Source organism: Entelurus aequoreus, linkage group LG04 (genome assembly GCF_033978785.1).
Source record: "Entelurus aequoreus isolate RoL-2023_Sb linkage group LG04, RoL_Eaeq_v1.1, whole genome shotgun sequence".
Lineage (NCBI taxonomy): Eukaryota > Metazoa > Chordata > Actinopteri > Syngnathiformes > Syngnathidae > Entelurus > Entelurus aequoreus.
The window spans coordinates 51,686,533-51,701,706 of NC_084734.1; the positions used below are offsets into that span (position 1 = coordinate 51,686,533).

A 15,174-nucleotide genomic window follows, 5' to 3' on the forward strand; every position below is an offset into this window, starting at 1 on the left:
TCAATGCTTACTCTTAGCTAAGTGGAACAACAGCACAACGGGTCTCACACACTCAATGCTGAATTGAAACAAAGTGGAACAACATCACAACTGGTCTAACACACTAAATGCTTACTAAACAAAGTGGATCAACATTTCTCTCACATTTAATGCTTACTCTTAGCAAAGTGGAACAACATTTCTCACACACTAAATGCTTACTCTTAGCAAAGTGGAACAACATCACGACAAGTCTTACACACTCAATGCTTACTAAGCAAAGTGGAACAGCAAGTCTCACACACTCAATGCTTACTCTTAGCAAAGTGGAACAACAACACAACTGGTCTTACACACTCAATGCTGAATTGAAACAAAGTGGAACAACATCATAACTGGTCTTACACACTAAATGCTTACTACGCAAAGTGGATCAACATTTCTCTCACACTCAATGCTTACTCTTAGCAAAGTGGAACAACATTTCTCACACACTCAATGCTTACTCTTAGCAAAGTGGAACAACATCACAACTGGTCTTACACACTCAATGCTGAATTGAAACAAAGTGGAACAACATCACAACTGGTCTTACACACTAAATGCTTACTAAGCAAAGTGGAACAACATTTCTAGTATATTCTAGCAAAGTGGAACAACATTTCTCACACACTAAATGCTTACTCTTAGCAAAGTGGAACAACATCACGACAAGTCTTACACACTCAATGCTTACTAAGCAAAGTGGAACAGCAAGTCTCACACACTCAATGCTTACTCTTAGCAAAGTGGAACAACAACACAACTGGTCTTACACACTCAATGCTGAATTGAAACAAAGTGGAACAACATCACAACTGGTCTCACACACTAAATGCTTACTAAGCAAAGTGGAACAACATTTCTCTCACACTCAATGCTTACTCTTAGCAAAGTGGAACAACATTTCTCACACACTCAATGCTTACTCTTAGCCAAGTGGAACAACATCACGACAAGTCTTACACACTCAATGCTTACTAAGCAAAGTGGAACAGCAAGTCTCACACACTCAATGCTTACTCTTAGCAAAGTGGAACAACAACACAACTGGTGTTACACACTCAATGCTGAATTGAAACAAAGTGGAACAACATCACAACTGGTCTTACACACTAAATGCTTACTAAGCAAAGTGGAACAACATTTCTCTCACACTCAATGCTTACTCTTAGCAAAGTGGAACAACATTTCTCACACACTCAATGCTTACTCTTAGCAAAGTGGAACAAGATCACAACTGGTCTTACACACTCAATGCTGAATTGAAACAAAGTGGAACAACATCACAACTGGTCTTACACACTAAATGCTTACTAAGCAAAGTGGAACAACATTTCTCTCACACTCAATGCTTACTCTTAGCAAAGTGGAATAACATCACAACAAGTCTTACACACTCAATGCTTACTACGCAAAGTGGAACAGCAAGTCTCACAGACTCAATGCTTACTCTTAGCAAAGTGGAACAACATCACGACAAGTCTTGCACAATTAATGTTTACTCTTAGCAAAGTGGAACAACATCACAACTGGTCTTACACACTCAATGCTTACTAAGCAAAGTAGAACAACATTTCTCTCACACTCAATGTTTACTCTTAGCAAAGTGGAACAACATTTCTCACACACTCAATGCTTGCTATTAGCAAAGTGGAACAACATCACGACAAGTCTTACACAATAAATGCTTACTCTTAGCAAAGTGGAACAACATCCCAAATGGTCTTACACACTACATGCTTACTAAGCAAAGTGGAACAACATTTCTCACACACTCAATGCTTACTCTTAGCAAAGTGGAACAACATCACAACTGGTCTTACACACTCAATGCTGAATTGAAACAAAGTGGAACAACATCACAACTGGTCTTACACACTAAATGCTTACTAAGCAAAGTGGAACCACATTTCTAGTATATTCTAGCAAAGTGGAACAACATTTCTCACACACTAAATGCTTACTCTTAGCAAAGTGGAACAACATCACGACAAGTCTTACACACTCAATGCTTACTAAGCAAAGTGGAACAGCAAGTCTCACAAACTCAATGCTTACTCTTAGCAAAGTGGAACAACAACAACACAACTGGTCTTACACACTCAATGCTGAATTGAAACAAAGTGGAACAACATCACAACTGGTCTCACACACTAAATGCTTACTAAGCAAAGTGGAACAACATTTCTCTCACACTCAATGCTTACTCTTAGCAAAGTGGAACAACATTTCTCACACACTCAATGCTTACTCTTAGCCAAGTGGAACAACATCACGACAAGTCTTACACACTCAATGCTTACTAAGCAAAGTGGAACAGCAAGTCTCACACACTCAATGCTTACTCTTAGCAAAGTGGAACAACAACACAACTGGTGTTACACACTCAATGCTGAATTGAAACAAAGTGGAACAACATCACAACTGGTCTTACACACTAAATGCTTACTAAGCAAAGTGGAACAACATTTCTCTCACACTCAATGCTTACTCTTAGCAAAGTGGAACAACATTTCTCACACACTCAATGCTTACTCTTAGCAAAGTGGAACAAGATCACAACTGGTCTTACACACTCAATGCTGAATTGAAACAAAGTGGAACAACATCACAACTGGTCTTACACACTAAATGCTTACTAAGCAAAGTGGAACAACATTTCTCTCACACTCAATGCTTACTCTTAGCAAAGTGGAATAACATCACAACAAGTCTTACACACTCAATGCTTACTACGCAAAGTGGAACAGCAAGTCTCACAGACTCAATGCTTACTCTTAGCAAAGTGGAACAACATCACGACAAGTCTTGCACAATTAATGTTTACTCTTAGCAAAGTGGAACAACATCACAACTGGTCTTACACACTCAATGCTTACTAAGCAAAGTAGAACAACATTTCTCTCACACTCAATGTTTACTCTTAGCAAAGTGGAACAACATTTCTCACACACTCAATGCTTGCTATTAGCAAAGTGGAACAACATCACGACAAGTCTTACACAATAAATGCTTACTCTTAGCAAAGTGGAACAACATCCCAAATGGTCTTACACACTAAATGCTTACTAAGCAAAGTGGAACAACATTTCTCACACACTCAATGCTTACTCTTAGCAAAGTGGAACAACATCACAAGTGGTCTTACACACTCAATGCTGAATTGAAACAAAGTGGAACAACATCACAACTGGTCTTACACACTAAATGCTTACTAAGCAAAGTGGAACCACATTTCTAGTATATTCTAGCAAAGTGGAACAACATTTCTCACACACTAAATGCTTACTCTTAGCAAAGTGGAACAACATCACGACAAGTCTTACACACTCAATGCTTACTAAGCAAAGTGGAACAGCAAGTCTCACAAACTCAATGCTTACTCTTAGCAAAGTGGAACAACAACACAACTGGTCTTACACACTCAATGCTGAATTGAAACAAAGTGGAACAACATCACAACTGGTCTCACACACTAAATGCTTACTAAGCAAAGTGGAACAACATTTCTCTCACACTCAATGCTTACTCTTAGCCAAGTGGAACAACATCACGACAAGTCTTACACACTCAATGCTTACTAAGCAAAGTGGAACAGCAAGTCTCACACACTCAATGCTTACTCTTAGCAAAGTGGAACAACAACACAACTGGTGTTACACACTCAATGCTGAATTGAAACAAAGTGGAATAACATCACAACTGGTCTTACACACTAAATGCTTACTAAGTAAAGTGGAACAACATTTCTCTCACACTCAATGCTTACTCTTAGCAAAGTGGAACAACATTTCTCACACACTCAATGCTTACTCTTAGCAAAGTGGAACAAGATCACAACTGGTCTTACACACTCAATGCTGAATTGAAACAAAGTGGAACAACATCACAACTGGTCTTACACACTAAATGCTTACTAAGCAAAGTGGAACAACATTTCTCTCACACTCAATGCTTACTCTTAGCAAAGTGGAATAACATCACAACAAGTCTTACACACTCAATGCTTACTACGCAAAGTGGAACAGCAAGTCTCACAGACTCAATGCTTACTCTTAGCAAAGTGGAACAACATCACGACAAGTCTTACACAATTAATGTTTACTCTTAGCAAAGTGGAACAACATCACAACTGGTCTTACACACTCAATGCTTACTAAGCAAAGTAGAACAACATTTCTCTCACACTCAATGTTTACTCTTAGCAAAGTGGAACAACATTTCTCACACACTCAATGCTTGCTATTAGCAAAGTGGAACAACATCACGACAAGTCTTACACAATCAATGCTTACTCTTAGCAAAGTGGAACAACATCCCAAATGGTCTTACACACTAAATGCTTACTAAGCAAAGTGGAACAACATTTCTCTCACACTCAATTCTTACTCTTAGCAAAGTGGAAAAACATTTATCACACACTCAATGCTTACTCTTAGCAAAGTGAAACAACATCACGACAAGTCTTACACACTCAATGCTTACTAAGCAAAGTGGAACAACAAGCCTCACACACTCAAAGTTTACTCTTAGCAAAGTGGAACAAGTTTACAACTGGTCTTACACACTCAATGCTGAATTGAAAGAAAGTGGAACAACATCACAACTCAATGGTTACTAAGCAAAGTAGAACAACATTTCTCTCACACTCAATGCTTACTCTTAGCAAAGTGGAACAACATTTCTCACACACTCAATGCTTACTATTAGCAAAGTAGAACAACATCACGACAAGTACGTCTTACACAATCAATGCTTACTCTTAGCAAAGTGGAACAACATCCCAACAAGTCTCACACACTCAATGCTTACTTTTAGCAAAGTGGAACAACATCACAACTGCTCTTACACACTCGATGCTGAATTTAAACAAAATGGAACAACGCCATCAGTGTGTGAATGTGTGTGTGAATGGGTGAATGTGGAAATACTGTCAAAGCGCTTTGAGTACCTTGAAGGTAGAAAAGCGCTATACAGTCCAACCCATTTATCATTTATCATTATCACAACTGGTCAAACACTCTCAATGCTTACTAAGCAAAGTGGAACAACATTTCTCACACACTCAATGCTTACAAGTAGAACAACATCACGACAAGTACGACTACACAATCAATGCTTACTGTAAGCAAAGTAAAACAACATCACAACTGCTTACTGTAACCTAGCTGAAAGCTCGGTAGCAAATGTAAATTGAGTGACAGGTGCTACAATGCTTCCTCATACAGGAGATGTAGGACGCTGACTGGACCAAAAAGCTCCTCAGTCGTGGGGGTGATAAGGCGGTTGATGCACTCAGCATCAGCTGATTCACTTCTCCTGGCCGTCACTCCTTCGACTTGTCCACTGCTTGAAGTTATGTTTCTCATCTTGTTACTACAGCGGGAAATAAACATCTGTCATCTCCTAGCAACCAGCGTAGCTCATTTAAAAATATCAGCGCCAATACAAAACTGATGTTCAGGTGTTATGAGTGAATGTTACTCCTAGTAAACATGGCTTGTTCTTAAATGATGTGATGTGCATTCAAAGTTGTCACAAAACTATAAGTACATTTGAATGATATACAAAATATAATTTACCAAAACGCATCCAGCAAAAGCCCTAACCAAGTCTTTAGGGGTTGAACTTCCCACTAACAAACATCGTTACTATGGTGACGAGTAGTCACAAAACGTGCTGAGAAGCGTTGCCAGACGTACAATAATGAGTTTTTTAATGCGCAATTTATGTGCTCTGCGTGCAATATGGGTGTTACTCTTTAGTAGTTTTTATCATCCTTAAATGTATTACTTTTAACGCTTTCATCTGTACTAAGTTTACTTTAGTCTTGTTCGTAATGTATGTCAATTAAACACTGCAACCGTGGAATATTCCCATCGTGGGCTTGTGCATGTTATCCTAACATTTGTCATTTCCCGTCTGGCAACGCAGATGCGTGACAACGCTTCTGCACCGCAATGCATGCTGGGTAATGTCAAAGTGGCTCTCGTGTACGGAACGTCTAGGCGACGTTTTCACTTCTGATTGACTTTGCAAAACAAATCTTAGTTTTTTCCAAACTTGTGTGGTGGTGGTTGAAATAGTCCACAAAATGGCTTCTACCGCGGCTGGAAAGCAGCGAATCCCGAAAGTGGCGAAGGTAACAAATATAAGGGGAGCATGGTGGCTAAGCTAATTCTACCTAACAGCGCTGAGGGTTTGTATAGAAAGCAACTTATTGTTTTCAAATGTGTGCTTCCAGGTGAAGAATAAAGCTCCCGCTGAGGTCCAGATCACAGCCGAACAGCTTCTTCGAGAAGCTAAAGAGAGAGAACTCGAACTTCTCCCGCCGCCACCAAAACAAAAGATTACCGATAAAGAAGAACTTAATGATTACAAGTTAAGGAAGAGAAAGGTGAGCATCGTAAAAACACTGCATCTTGAAGCTATGCTTTTTGGGGCAAGTTAATGTTTTCATTGACTTTGTAGGCATTTGAGGACAACATCCGGAAGAATCGCACTATCATCAGTAACTGGATCAAATACGCACAATGGGAGGAAAGCTTGACAGAAATTCAGAGGTATTTTGTTCTAACGTGCTCTTTAGTTCATCTAAAATAGTTATGAATTAGCTGGCAAGTATCCCAAAGGGACAAGCGGTAAAAATGGATTGTAGCCTTCAGCCCTTAATTGTCACATAATGTAACATCTCCATCTTCTTTGGGACCTCAGGGCTCGCTCCATTTACGAGCGAGCGCTGGATGTGGACCACCGCAACGTCACACTGTGGCTCAAGTATGCCGAGATGGAGATGAAGAGTCGCCAGGTGAACCACGCTCGCAACATCTGGGACAGAGCTATCACCATCCTGCCCCGCGTCAACCAGTTCTGGTAAAAATGCACCGCCTGGCTTTTTTGAAGCCTCGCTGTACGTGCAGCATGGCATATGTCTGACTGTGTGCGCCGCAGGTACAAGTACACCTACATGGAGGAGATGCTGGGCAACGTGGCAGGCTGCAGGCAGACGTTTGAGCGCTGGATGGAGTGGGAGCCGGATGAACAGGCGTGGCATTCTTTCATCAACTTCGAGCTGCGCTACAAGGAAGTGGACAAAGCTCGCAGCATCTATGAGAGATATATCCTTCTGCTGCTTCTTCCTCCTAATGATTATTGTGTATGTGCAAAGCTCCTTAACTCCTCTGCACTCGTCATGGTTCACCCTGAGGTGAAGAACTGGATCAAGTACGCTCGTTTTGAGGATAAGCATGGCTACATTGCTCACAGCAGGAAGGTGTTGGAGCGGGCGGTGGAGTTCTTTGGAGAGGAGCATGTAGACGAGAACCTCTTTGTAGCCTTTGCCAGGTTTGAGGAAACTCAAAAGGAGGTCAGTTTGTCCGTACATGTTCTCATGTTCACTCACAAAGATGGTGGACACACTGTTCTTTCTGCCTTCAGTTTGAGCGGGTCCGCGTGATCTACAAATACGCTTTGGACAGGATCCCTAAGCAGCAGGCCCAGGAGCTCTTTAAGAACTACACCATGTTTGAAAAGAAATTTGGAGACCGGCGGGGAATTGAGGACGTCATTGTCAGCAAGAGAAGGTTTCAGTACGAGGAGGAAGTTAAGGTACACGCCATGACTTCTGACCTTACAAGTTTCCTACGTCGTTCCTCTTTGCTAATGCTATTGTTGTTGTTGTGTAGGCTAACCCACACAACTACGATGCCTGGTTCGATTATCTCCGTCTGGTGGAGAGCGACGCGGATCCCGACACGGTGCGAGAGGTTTATGAGCGTGCCATCGCCAATGTCCCACCCATCCAGGAGAAGAGGCACTGGAGACGTTACATCTACTTGTGGATCAACTATGCTTTGTATGAAGAGTTGGAGGTCCTGGTGGGTGCTGTTCTTTTCACGTCACCTTGTAGTATACCATCTTCTTAATAAGACTACTTGTTGTCAGGACGTTGACAGGACGAGGCAGGTGTACCAGGCTTGTTTGGATCTGATCCCTCACAAAAAAGTAAGTAAAAGTCACATTGTTGTTTGCATCGTGACGATGTTTCATCATCACGTTGTCTCTTTCAGTTCACCTTTGCTAAGATTTGGCTGCTCTACGGTCAGTTTGAGATACGACAAAAAAACCTGCAGGGTGCGAGGAAGGTCATGGTGAGACTCAGCCTGTTCTTGGTCTTTGTCACTTTACTGTGAAAGTCTGCATGTATATTCACAGCACTTCTTTTCAGGGCACAGCGATCGGGAAATGTCCAAAAAACAAACTTCTGAAAGGCTACATCGAGTTGGAGCTGCAGCTGCGAGAGTTTGACCGCTGCAGAAAGCTCTACGAGAAATACCTGGAGTTCAGTCCCGAGAACTGCACCACTTGGATCAAATTTGCAGAGCTGGAGACCATTCTGGGGGACGTAGGCCGCGCCCGTGCTATTTTTGAGCTGGCTATTGGACAACTGCGACTTGACATGCCCGAGGTACCGCAGATCGCTCCTCAATTCAACTGGTTCTGACTTGTGAAAGTGAAAAGACATGAACACTAGTTGAAATCATCATAGGACCCTAACTGAGATGTTTCTGTAACTATCAGGTGCTGTGGAAGTCTTACATCGACTTTGAGATAGAGCAGGAGGAGTTTGACAACACAAGGAACCTCTACAAAAGACTTCTGCAGCGCACCCAGCATGTTAAGGTAAGCGTCGCCTCCATGTGGAAACACACAGACCCAGTTGAGCCACTGACCTACATGTGGTCTTTAGGTCTGGATCAGCTACGCCAAGTTCGAGCTGTCAGTAGAAAGCAGTGACAGGCTGCAGAAGTGCCGTCAGATCTTTGAGGAGGCCAACAAGGGCATGAGGAGCTGCGAGGAGAAGGAGGAGCGGCTCATGCTGCTCGAGTCCTGGAAGGACTTTGAGGCTGAGTTTGGTTCCGACAGCAGCATAGAGCGAGTTTACAAGCTGCTGCCTGAGAAGGTGAAGAAGAGGAGGAAGCTGACTGCCGAGGACGGGGTATGTTCCTTTTCTCTGTGCTTTTTATTTGCTTCCCACCTGTATGGAATTTCTGGACACGTTTTCTTTTTTGTTGCAGTCTGACGCTGGCTGGGAGGAATATTATGACTACATCTTCCCCGAAGACGCCGCCAACCAGCCCAACCTCAAGCTGCTGGCCATGGCCAAGATGTGGAAGAAACAGCAGCAGCTGGCCACAGAAGAGACTGTGAGGCTCAACGAGGCTTCAGAAGATGTCCCAGAGGACTCTGAGGGGAACAAAGTAAGTGAAGCCGAGAACACAAATGATGACAGAGATGACAGCAGCAGCAGTAGTAGCAGTAGTAGCAGCAGCAGCAGTAGTAGTAGCAGCAGCAGCAGCGAGGACGAGCATGATGATGGAGACAAGGACAACAAGAAGGACAACGACAAGGACAACAACAAACACAACGACAATGACAACAATGAAGCTCAAGATTAGATTAACAATTATCATTACACAAGGACATCTTTTTTTAACAAAACTTTATTTAGAATTTACAGTAAATACAGTTTTAAGAATTTGTGCTTTCACGCTGTGGCTCTTTGATGTTCAGAAGTGTGAGTGTCATAGAGCCACAAGGATCGTTATTCGATGTCCTCGGGCCTTACAGGATGTGGCAATGGAATGATGGACTTCTTCTCCATATCTCTGGACAAAGCTTTCCTCATGTCTGCACACATGGGCATCACATATCTGTCTCATGTCCAACATCACAAAGACAAAATCAGCAGGCGTCTTACCGTAAGCATCCTCGTCTGGTTCACCGTTGCTGGCCGAGTAATACTCGATGACGGTCCTGTAGACACTGTAACCCAGACGCTTGTACATGTTGACCGCCACCTGGTTGGATACTCGCACAAACAGATCTACGAAGAAGCCACCTTTCCTGATGGACAGGACCAGCAGCTCATTGAAAGAAACTGTTTGTATTTTTGATGAAAATAAAGTAAAATGTTTGTGGAATTATCACTTTTTTCATCAGAGGATGCAAACATTGACCAAGTTTGTTCTACAACTTTACATTTGTATCAAAGTAAAGAAAACTTAACCTACAATTTCAGGTCCGAGAGATGGCAAGAGTAATTCACAACCAAACTCAGCCTGTCTGATGTGGTGCCACTAACCTTTCTGAGATTTCCTCCAGCATTTCCATGAGTTTTGCTGCCAATCCGAGCCTTCGAAACTCGGGAGCCACGGACAGAGCTGTGACATGACCATGCCACTCTTCCCGGGCCACGGATCCCTCTGCCTTCCCCATGACTGCAAGAACATTTAGCAAAAATTCATGTCACTAGTACTATTCTCCCCAAAGTGAGACAATTATCAGACTGGAAAGAATAAACCCCAAATTATTGTCACATTGCAGGAGCAATAACTTACTATATCCCATCAGTTCACCTCCAGGAGCCTCGGCAACAATGAAGTACTCGGGCCAGTGGGCCAGGTACTGCAGGTAGAAGGGGATCCCATACTGAAGTCCAACGTCAAAGAAAAGTGTCCACTTCGTCTCCATCACTAGTGATCCCAGTATTTTGTCTCCTGGTGATAACCTATTGACTGATAACGCTAAACTAATGTGACTAGCTGTATATTGAAGGATACTGTTTCTGTCAAAGGGTCCAAGTTGCTGTGGAAGGGATTACAAGCATATATTTATATCGTTAAAACCGTTTTATTTAGGGTCACTTTATAAGAGGAATTACAACATCAAGAGTGTTACGTCCTAGCCTGGTTATAGTATATTTAGGGTTGAATTCAAATGTAAACGTGCCTGTGGTTAGCATAATGTGCTAATGAGTGTTAGCTTGAGCGGCTATCTTTTATTTACCGTAACCGGGTGCAACCAAAAGAAGTGCTAATCTAAACGACAGTTGGCTGACTTGGCTTTAAAGGTCACATTGAAACAAAACGTTAGTTGCTTACTAGTCATTTATTAAGCTTTTCGTCTGGTAGACACAAGATATCAGATTATTGAATGGAGTTTGTTACAGAAGAGAGTCACTAAGTCACAAACAAAAAGGAAGCCGTCAAACAACATTAAATTGTAAAACAATCAATATGTAAAATAATGAATGTTTCTCTTACATATTGTTAAATTTAAACAAGTCGTCGCAGGTGAATGGTCTTAAAGTCGTCATCTTGACTTGATGTAATACTGACTCAGCGACCCCTGCCGGATGGAGGTACTTGTGCCACTGAGCCCTACCAGATGCTCTCGCGAGAACACATGCGATCTCGTCTATCTGGAAACGAAATCAGTCTGTTAATCCAGTGTTTTTCAACCTTTTTTGAGCCAAGGCGCATTTTTTTCTTTGAAAAAATCCGGAGGCAAACCACCAGCAGAAATCATAAAAAAATGAAACTCGGTAGACAATAAAAAGTATTTGTTGCAATTGTTGGATATGAATTTAAACCATAACCAACCATGCATCACTATAGCTCTTGTCTCAAAGTAAGTGTCACGACCTGTCACATCACGCCGTGACTTATATTGAGTTTTTTGGTGTTTTCCTGTGCGTAGTGTTTTAGTTCTTGTCTTGCGCTCTTATTTTGGTGGCTTTTCCTGTTTTGTTGGTATTTTCCTGTTGCAGTTTCATGTCTTCTTCTGAGCGCTATTCCCCGCACCTGCTTTGTTTTAGCAATCAAGAATATTTAAGTTGTTGCTATCTTTTTTTGTGGGGACATTGTTGATTGTCATGTCATGTACGGATGTACTTTGTGGACGCCATCTCTGCTCCACACGCTGTAAGTTTTTGCTGTTGTCCAGCATTCTGTTTTTGTTTACTTTGTAGCCAGTTCAGTTTCAGTTTTGTTCTACAAAGCCATCCCTAAGCTTCAATGCCTTTTCATAGGGACACTCGCCTTATGTTTGGTTTTGGTTTAAGCATTAGATACCTTTTTACCTGCACGCTGCCTCCCGCTGTCATCTGCATATTGTGATCACGACAATCCATCGTCGTCTGTTCCCGACATCTACAAAGCAATTAGCTACACCTAGTGATATGGAAGCGTATAACATAGTTACTCCGCCGAGCTCTAGACAGCACCGACACTCAACAACAGTACATTATTTGCGGATTATAATTACTGGTTTGCAAAAAATATTTTTAACCCAAATAGGTGAAACTACATAATCTCCCACGGCACACCAGACTGTATCTCACGGCATAGTGTGCCGCGGCACAGTGGTTGAAAAACACTGTGTTAATCAATAAAAATGTGCGCTTATTTGTCTTGTTATTTCTGTTAGGTGCGGAGAAGAGGGCAGCTTTGAAAAGTAGTGATTTTATTTACTTGATAGTTTTGCTTCTGAAAGTTTGTAAAGTAACTTTCTCTCTGTATTTTTTCTCCCAGGATACATGAACGCCACATGACCTTTATCTAATAGAAATGTATCACTGAAAGCAGGCCTCTTATTGTGCTGACGGTTCCCACCTAGTGATCAGTTGATGTGCAGGGCGTTGACGTGTAAACGGATCCAGTTTGATCTACTCAGGCGATGCTGAGGCAGAAAGCCTTCTCACATCGTTCAGGAGAGGCTGACCTGATGGAGCATCTCCAGGTGTTTATGGCGCTATTTCCTCACACACAGTTAAAGAAGCAATTGACTGTCAACATAAATGTGAACGTATGTTTGTGGTGATGTTCCTGTTTTGGTCCCATCAGCATCATCCATGTTACCTGCATAATGCTTCCTGCCGCGCTTCAAAAAGCTCGTCCAACATCTTTGTCCATCAGCGTCCTCATTTCTTCTCCCGTCTCCGTGTCCGTTCGCATCGATCAAGACGGTCTTGTGATGTCCTCAGAGTCGGTGTCAGTGGGAGGAGGTACTCTCCTAGTTGTCCCTCACAATGAAACACTTGATGTTGATGACTGGCTGAAACTCTCAGATTGAAGGTTTCACCAAGTTCCTGATATATGGGCTGTTCTCCCCCTGCAGGTCAACGTCAGCCAGTCCGAAGCCCACTATCATCCAGGTCAGGTGGTCCACATGAGGACCGTGTCCATTCAGAGCGTCGAGAAAGCCTGCAGCAGCTCAGTAAACATCATGGTCAAAGTGAGGCTGATCTGTGAATTGATGGTTCATAATCATCCTCACCAGCAGCTGCTGATTTTGCTCTTGTCCAGGACCCCCTGCGGGAACCTGCATGGCGCTCTCCACAGGCGGTCCAAGGGGTGCTTTCCAGAGGGTTCTGTCTGATTGTCTTTGTGTGCACATGATTCATCACCGTACGTGCGCTCTCCTCCTGCTACCTTCAGGATGTGACGTCAGAGTTCCTGATGGATGTTCATGTTCCTGACGTGATCCATCATGAGGACACAGTACTGCATCATTTTCATGGATTTGAAGATGTTTATGATCAAAGCACGCAGGTGCCTGACACGCACACACACACACACACACACATAGTATAGTATAGTATCATTTAGTATAAAGTTATATTTGTGCAAAAGTAAAGATATGATCCATCCATCTATTTGCTACCGCTTGTCCCCCTCCATTCAAGAAAATGACTTTGGTAAAAGTCTTAAAATAGCAATGTAAAAATTATGACAATTTAGGCACAACAGTGGAATACTATGGTATCGTTTTGTTTGGTATAGTGTCGTGTAGTATTGTATCGTATGCAGTGATGGGCAGTAACAAGCTACATGTAGCTAAGCTGTGTAGCTTAACTTCATTTTCCAGTAGCTTGGCGGTAGCATAGCTACTTTTTTAATGCGTAGCTTTTACTGTAGCTTAGCTACTTTTAGACCAATGTAGCGAGGTAGCTTACATCAAAGCTACAAGCTATAAAGAGATAAAAATGGACTGCTAATCCAGGGCAAAAGAAATATTGAGAGAATACAATGACCTGGATAGATGAGAACTTCCATACATACGGAGAACATCCAAGATGATTTGTTGGTGTTCGATTTTTATGTTTTACACACGCACACACACATTGGCGGCGATCCCGTGGGTGCTTCAGGGCCCGAGTACCCACGGACAATGCCGAGCACCCACGTGGGATTGACGGCAAATTCTTTCTCACCACCAAGCAAAAACCGCGCATGCTCAGAAAAGTTGCGTCAGATTTACCACCCGTCCGAGCACCCACTGGCAGAAATGTAGATTGGCACCTATGCATACACACACAGACACACACACACACACACACACATGCTCACACCAACTACAATTGTAGTTCAAGAACCATTAAAAAATAACTACTAAATACATCAGAAATTACTCAAAAGTTACTTAATACTTGAGTATTTTTTTTCACAGAATAATTACTTACTCTTACTCAAGTAATTAGTTAATTTAATTTATTATGTATATATATTTGTTTTTTAATTGTTTGTCACATGACTGATTGATCTTTTATCTGTTGTAAGCAGGGCCAAACGCCCCCCCCCCCCACCCCCGTCACCACATAAAAAAGTCAACACAAGATGTCAAAACGGCCAAAACTGTCAGGTGCCCAGGGAAGAAAAACAATAAATAAAAGGAAGTCTAAGTCTGACTGTAGAATGTTTTGCTGCTATATGCTGCTGTATGTTCAGTTATATAATTTCGAATATAATTTGTGTTACCTTTTTGTATTCAAGATGATATAATTAAAAAAAATACAAACAATATAGTATATTGTTGTGTTGATGGCGGGGTTTGGGGTAAGTTTGTGTCTGTGGAGGAGGGGGGACTTCAAGGTCACGCTGCCTAACTTGTGTAAGAGGAGGAGCAGATCTTCTGAGAGGATCTTCAGGAAAAATCAAGAGAAGAATCCCTGAAGATCATAGTCCATGGGACTGATGACGTGATGGGTGTTTTTCTGTCACACTAAACACCTTCTAATAGACTTCTCTTTCATCTTATCGTGTCTGGTCAGGTGTTAGTCATGAGGCGAGCCAAGGTGTGTGTGTCCATGGACAGGTACCAACTGTGATATCCTGAAGTCCTGAAGCCTTCCATGATGTTTAGACCCAAAGAAGGACTTTCATGTCCTCATGCTGTTCAACACATGTAGGACACGCTGTCTCCTACTTGCTTACGCCATAGCTGCAAATCTGTGTATACAACAATGGAGGGCTGTGATACAACATCGGACCTGGAACATGGACCAGTTGTTACCCAGATGACACCATCTGG

General features: G+C 42.2%; 3 protein-coding genes across 8 annotated transcripts in view; 1 reads left to right on the forward strand and 2 right to left on the reverse strand.

The window, feature by feature from the left end:
• Positions 1-5,710, reverse strand: part of cfap61 (cilia and flagella associated protein 61) — a 49,932-nt gene extending 44,222 nt beyond the window's left edge. For all 4 annotated transcript variants that reach the window (XM_062045203.1, XM_062045204.1, XM_062045206.1 and 1 more), the window contains exons 1-2: positions 5,604-5,710; positions 5,248-5,397 (exon numbers count right to left, since the gene is read on the reverse strand). In XM_062045203.1, coding sequence (XP_061901187.1) covers positions 5,248-5,390 — 143 coding nt within the window. In that variant the 5' untranslated portion in view covers positions 5,391-5,397; positions 5,604-5,710. The remainder of the gene's footprint in view (positions 1-5,247; positions 5,398-5,603) is intronic.
• A 256-nt stretch (positions 5,711-5,966) lies between these two features.
• Positions 5,967-10,004, forward strand: crnkl1 (crooked neck pre-mRNA splicing factor 1). The gene is made up of 14 exons (XM_062045209.1): positions 5,967-6,163; positions 6,266-6,418; positions 6,493-6,584; positions 6,736-6,894; positions 6,973-7,139; positions 7,209-7,387; positions 7,459-7,629; positions 7,707-7,898; positions 7,966-8,025; positions 8,091-8,171; positions 8,249-8,488; positions 8,602-8,703; positions 8,771-9,019; positions 9,099-10,004. Exons 1-14 carry the CDS (start codon positions 6,116-6,118, stop codon positions 9,477-9,479), a joined length of 2,274 nt encoding a protein of 757 aa, XP_061901193.1. The 5' UTR covers positions 5,967-6,115; the 3' UTR covers positions 9,480-10,004.
• On the reverse strand, positions 9,506-11,260 carry naa20 (N-alpha-acetyltransferase 20, NatB catalytic subunit). 3 transcript variants are annotated; one of them, XM_062045211.1, is made up of 6 exons: positions 11,127-11,260; positions 10,644-10,668; positions 10,422-10,512; positions 10,166-10,301; positions 9,782-9,927; positions 9,506-9,711 (listed from the first exon to the last, which is right to left on the reverse strand). In XM_062045211.1, the coding sequence occupies exons 1-6, from the start codon at positions 11,177-11,179 to the stop codon at positions 9,626-9,628; spliced, it is 537 nt and encodes a 178-aa protein (XP_061901195.1). In that variant the 5' UTR covers positions 11,180-11,260; the 3' UTR covers positions 9,506-9,625. The 3 variants fall into 3 exon arrangements, with proteins under 3 accessions (XP_061901195.1, XP_061901194.1, XP_061901196.1); XM_062045210.1 differs by having other exon boundaries at positions 9,506-9,927; XM_062045212.1 differs by lacking the exon at positions 11,127-11,260 and adding an exon at positions 10,965-11,083 and having other exon boundaries at positions 9,506-9,927.
• Positions 11,261-15,174: the final 3,914 nt, after the last annotated feature.

Coding starts and splice junctions, on each gene's coding strand:
- crnkl1 (XM_062045209.1), top strand. CDS start 6,116: ATGGCTTCTACCGCGGCTGGAAAGCAGCGAATCCCGAAAGTGGCGAAG. Junction 6,585..6,735: donor AGCTTGACAGAAATTCAGAG/GTATTTTGTTCT, acceptor TTGGGACCTCAG/GGCTCGCTCCATTTACGAGC. Junction 6,895..6,972: donor CCCCGCGTCAACCAGTTCTG/GTAAAAATGCAC, acceptor TGTGCGCCGCAG/GTACAAGTACACCTACATGG.
- naa20 (XM_062045210.1), bottom strand. CDS start 11,179: ATGACGACTTTAAGACCATTCACCTGCGACGACTTGTTTAAATTTAAC. Junction 10,669..11,126: donor TTGTTTAAATTTAACAATAT/GTAAGAGAAACA, acceptor TCCCTTCCACAG/CAACTTGGACCCTTTGACAG. Junction 9,928..10,165: donor CTGGAGGAAATCTCAGAAAG/GTTAGTGGCACC, acceptor CCTGTCCATCAG/GAAAGGTGGCTTCTTCGTAG.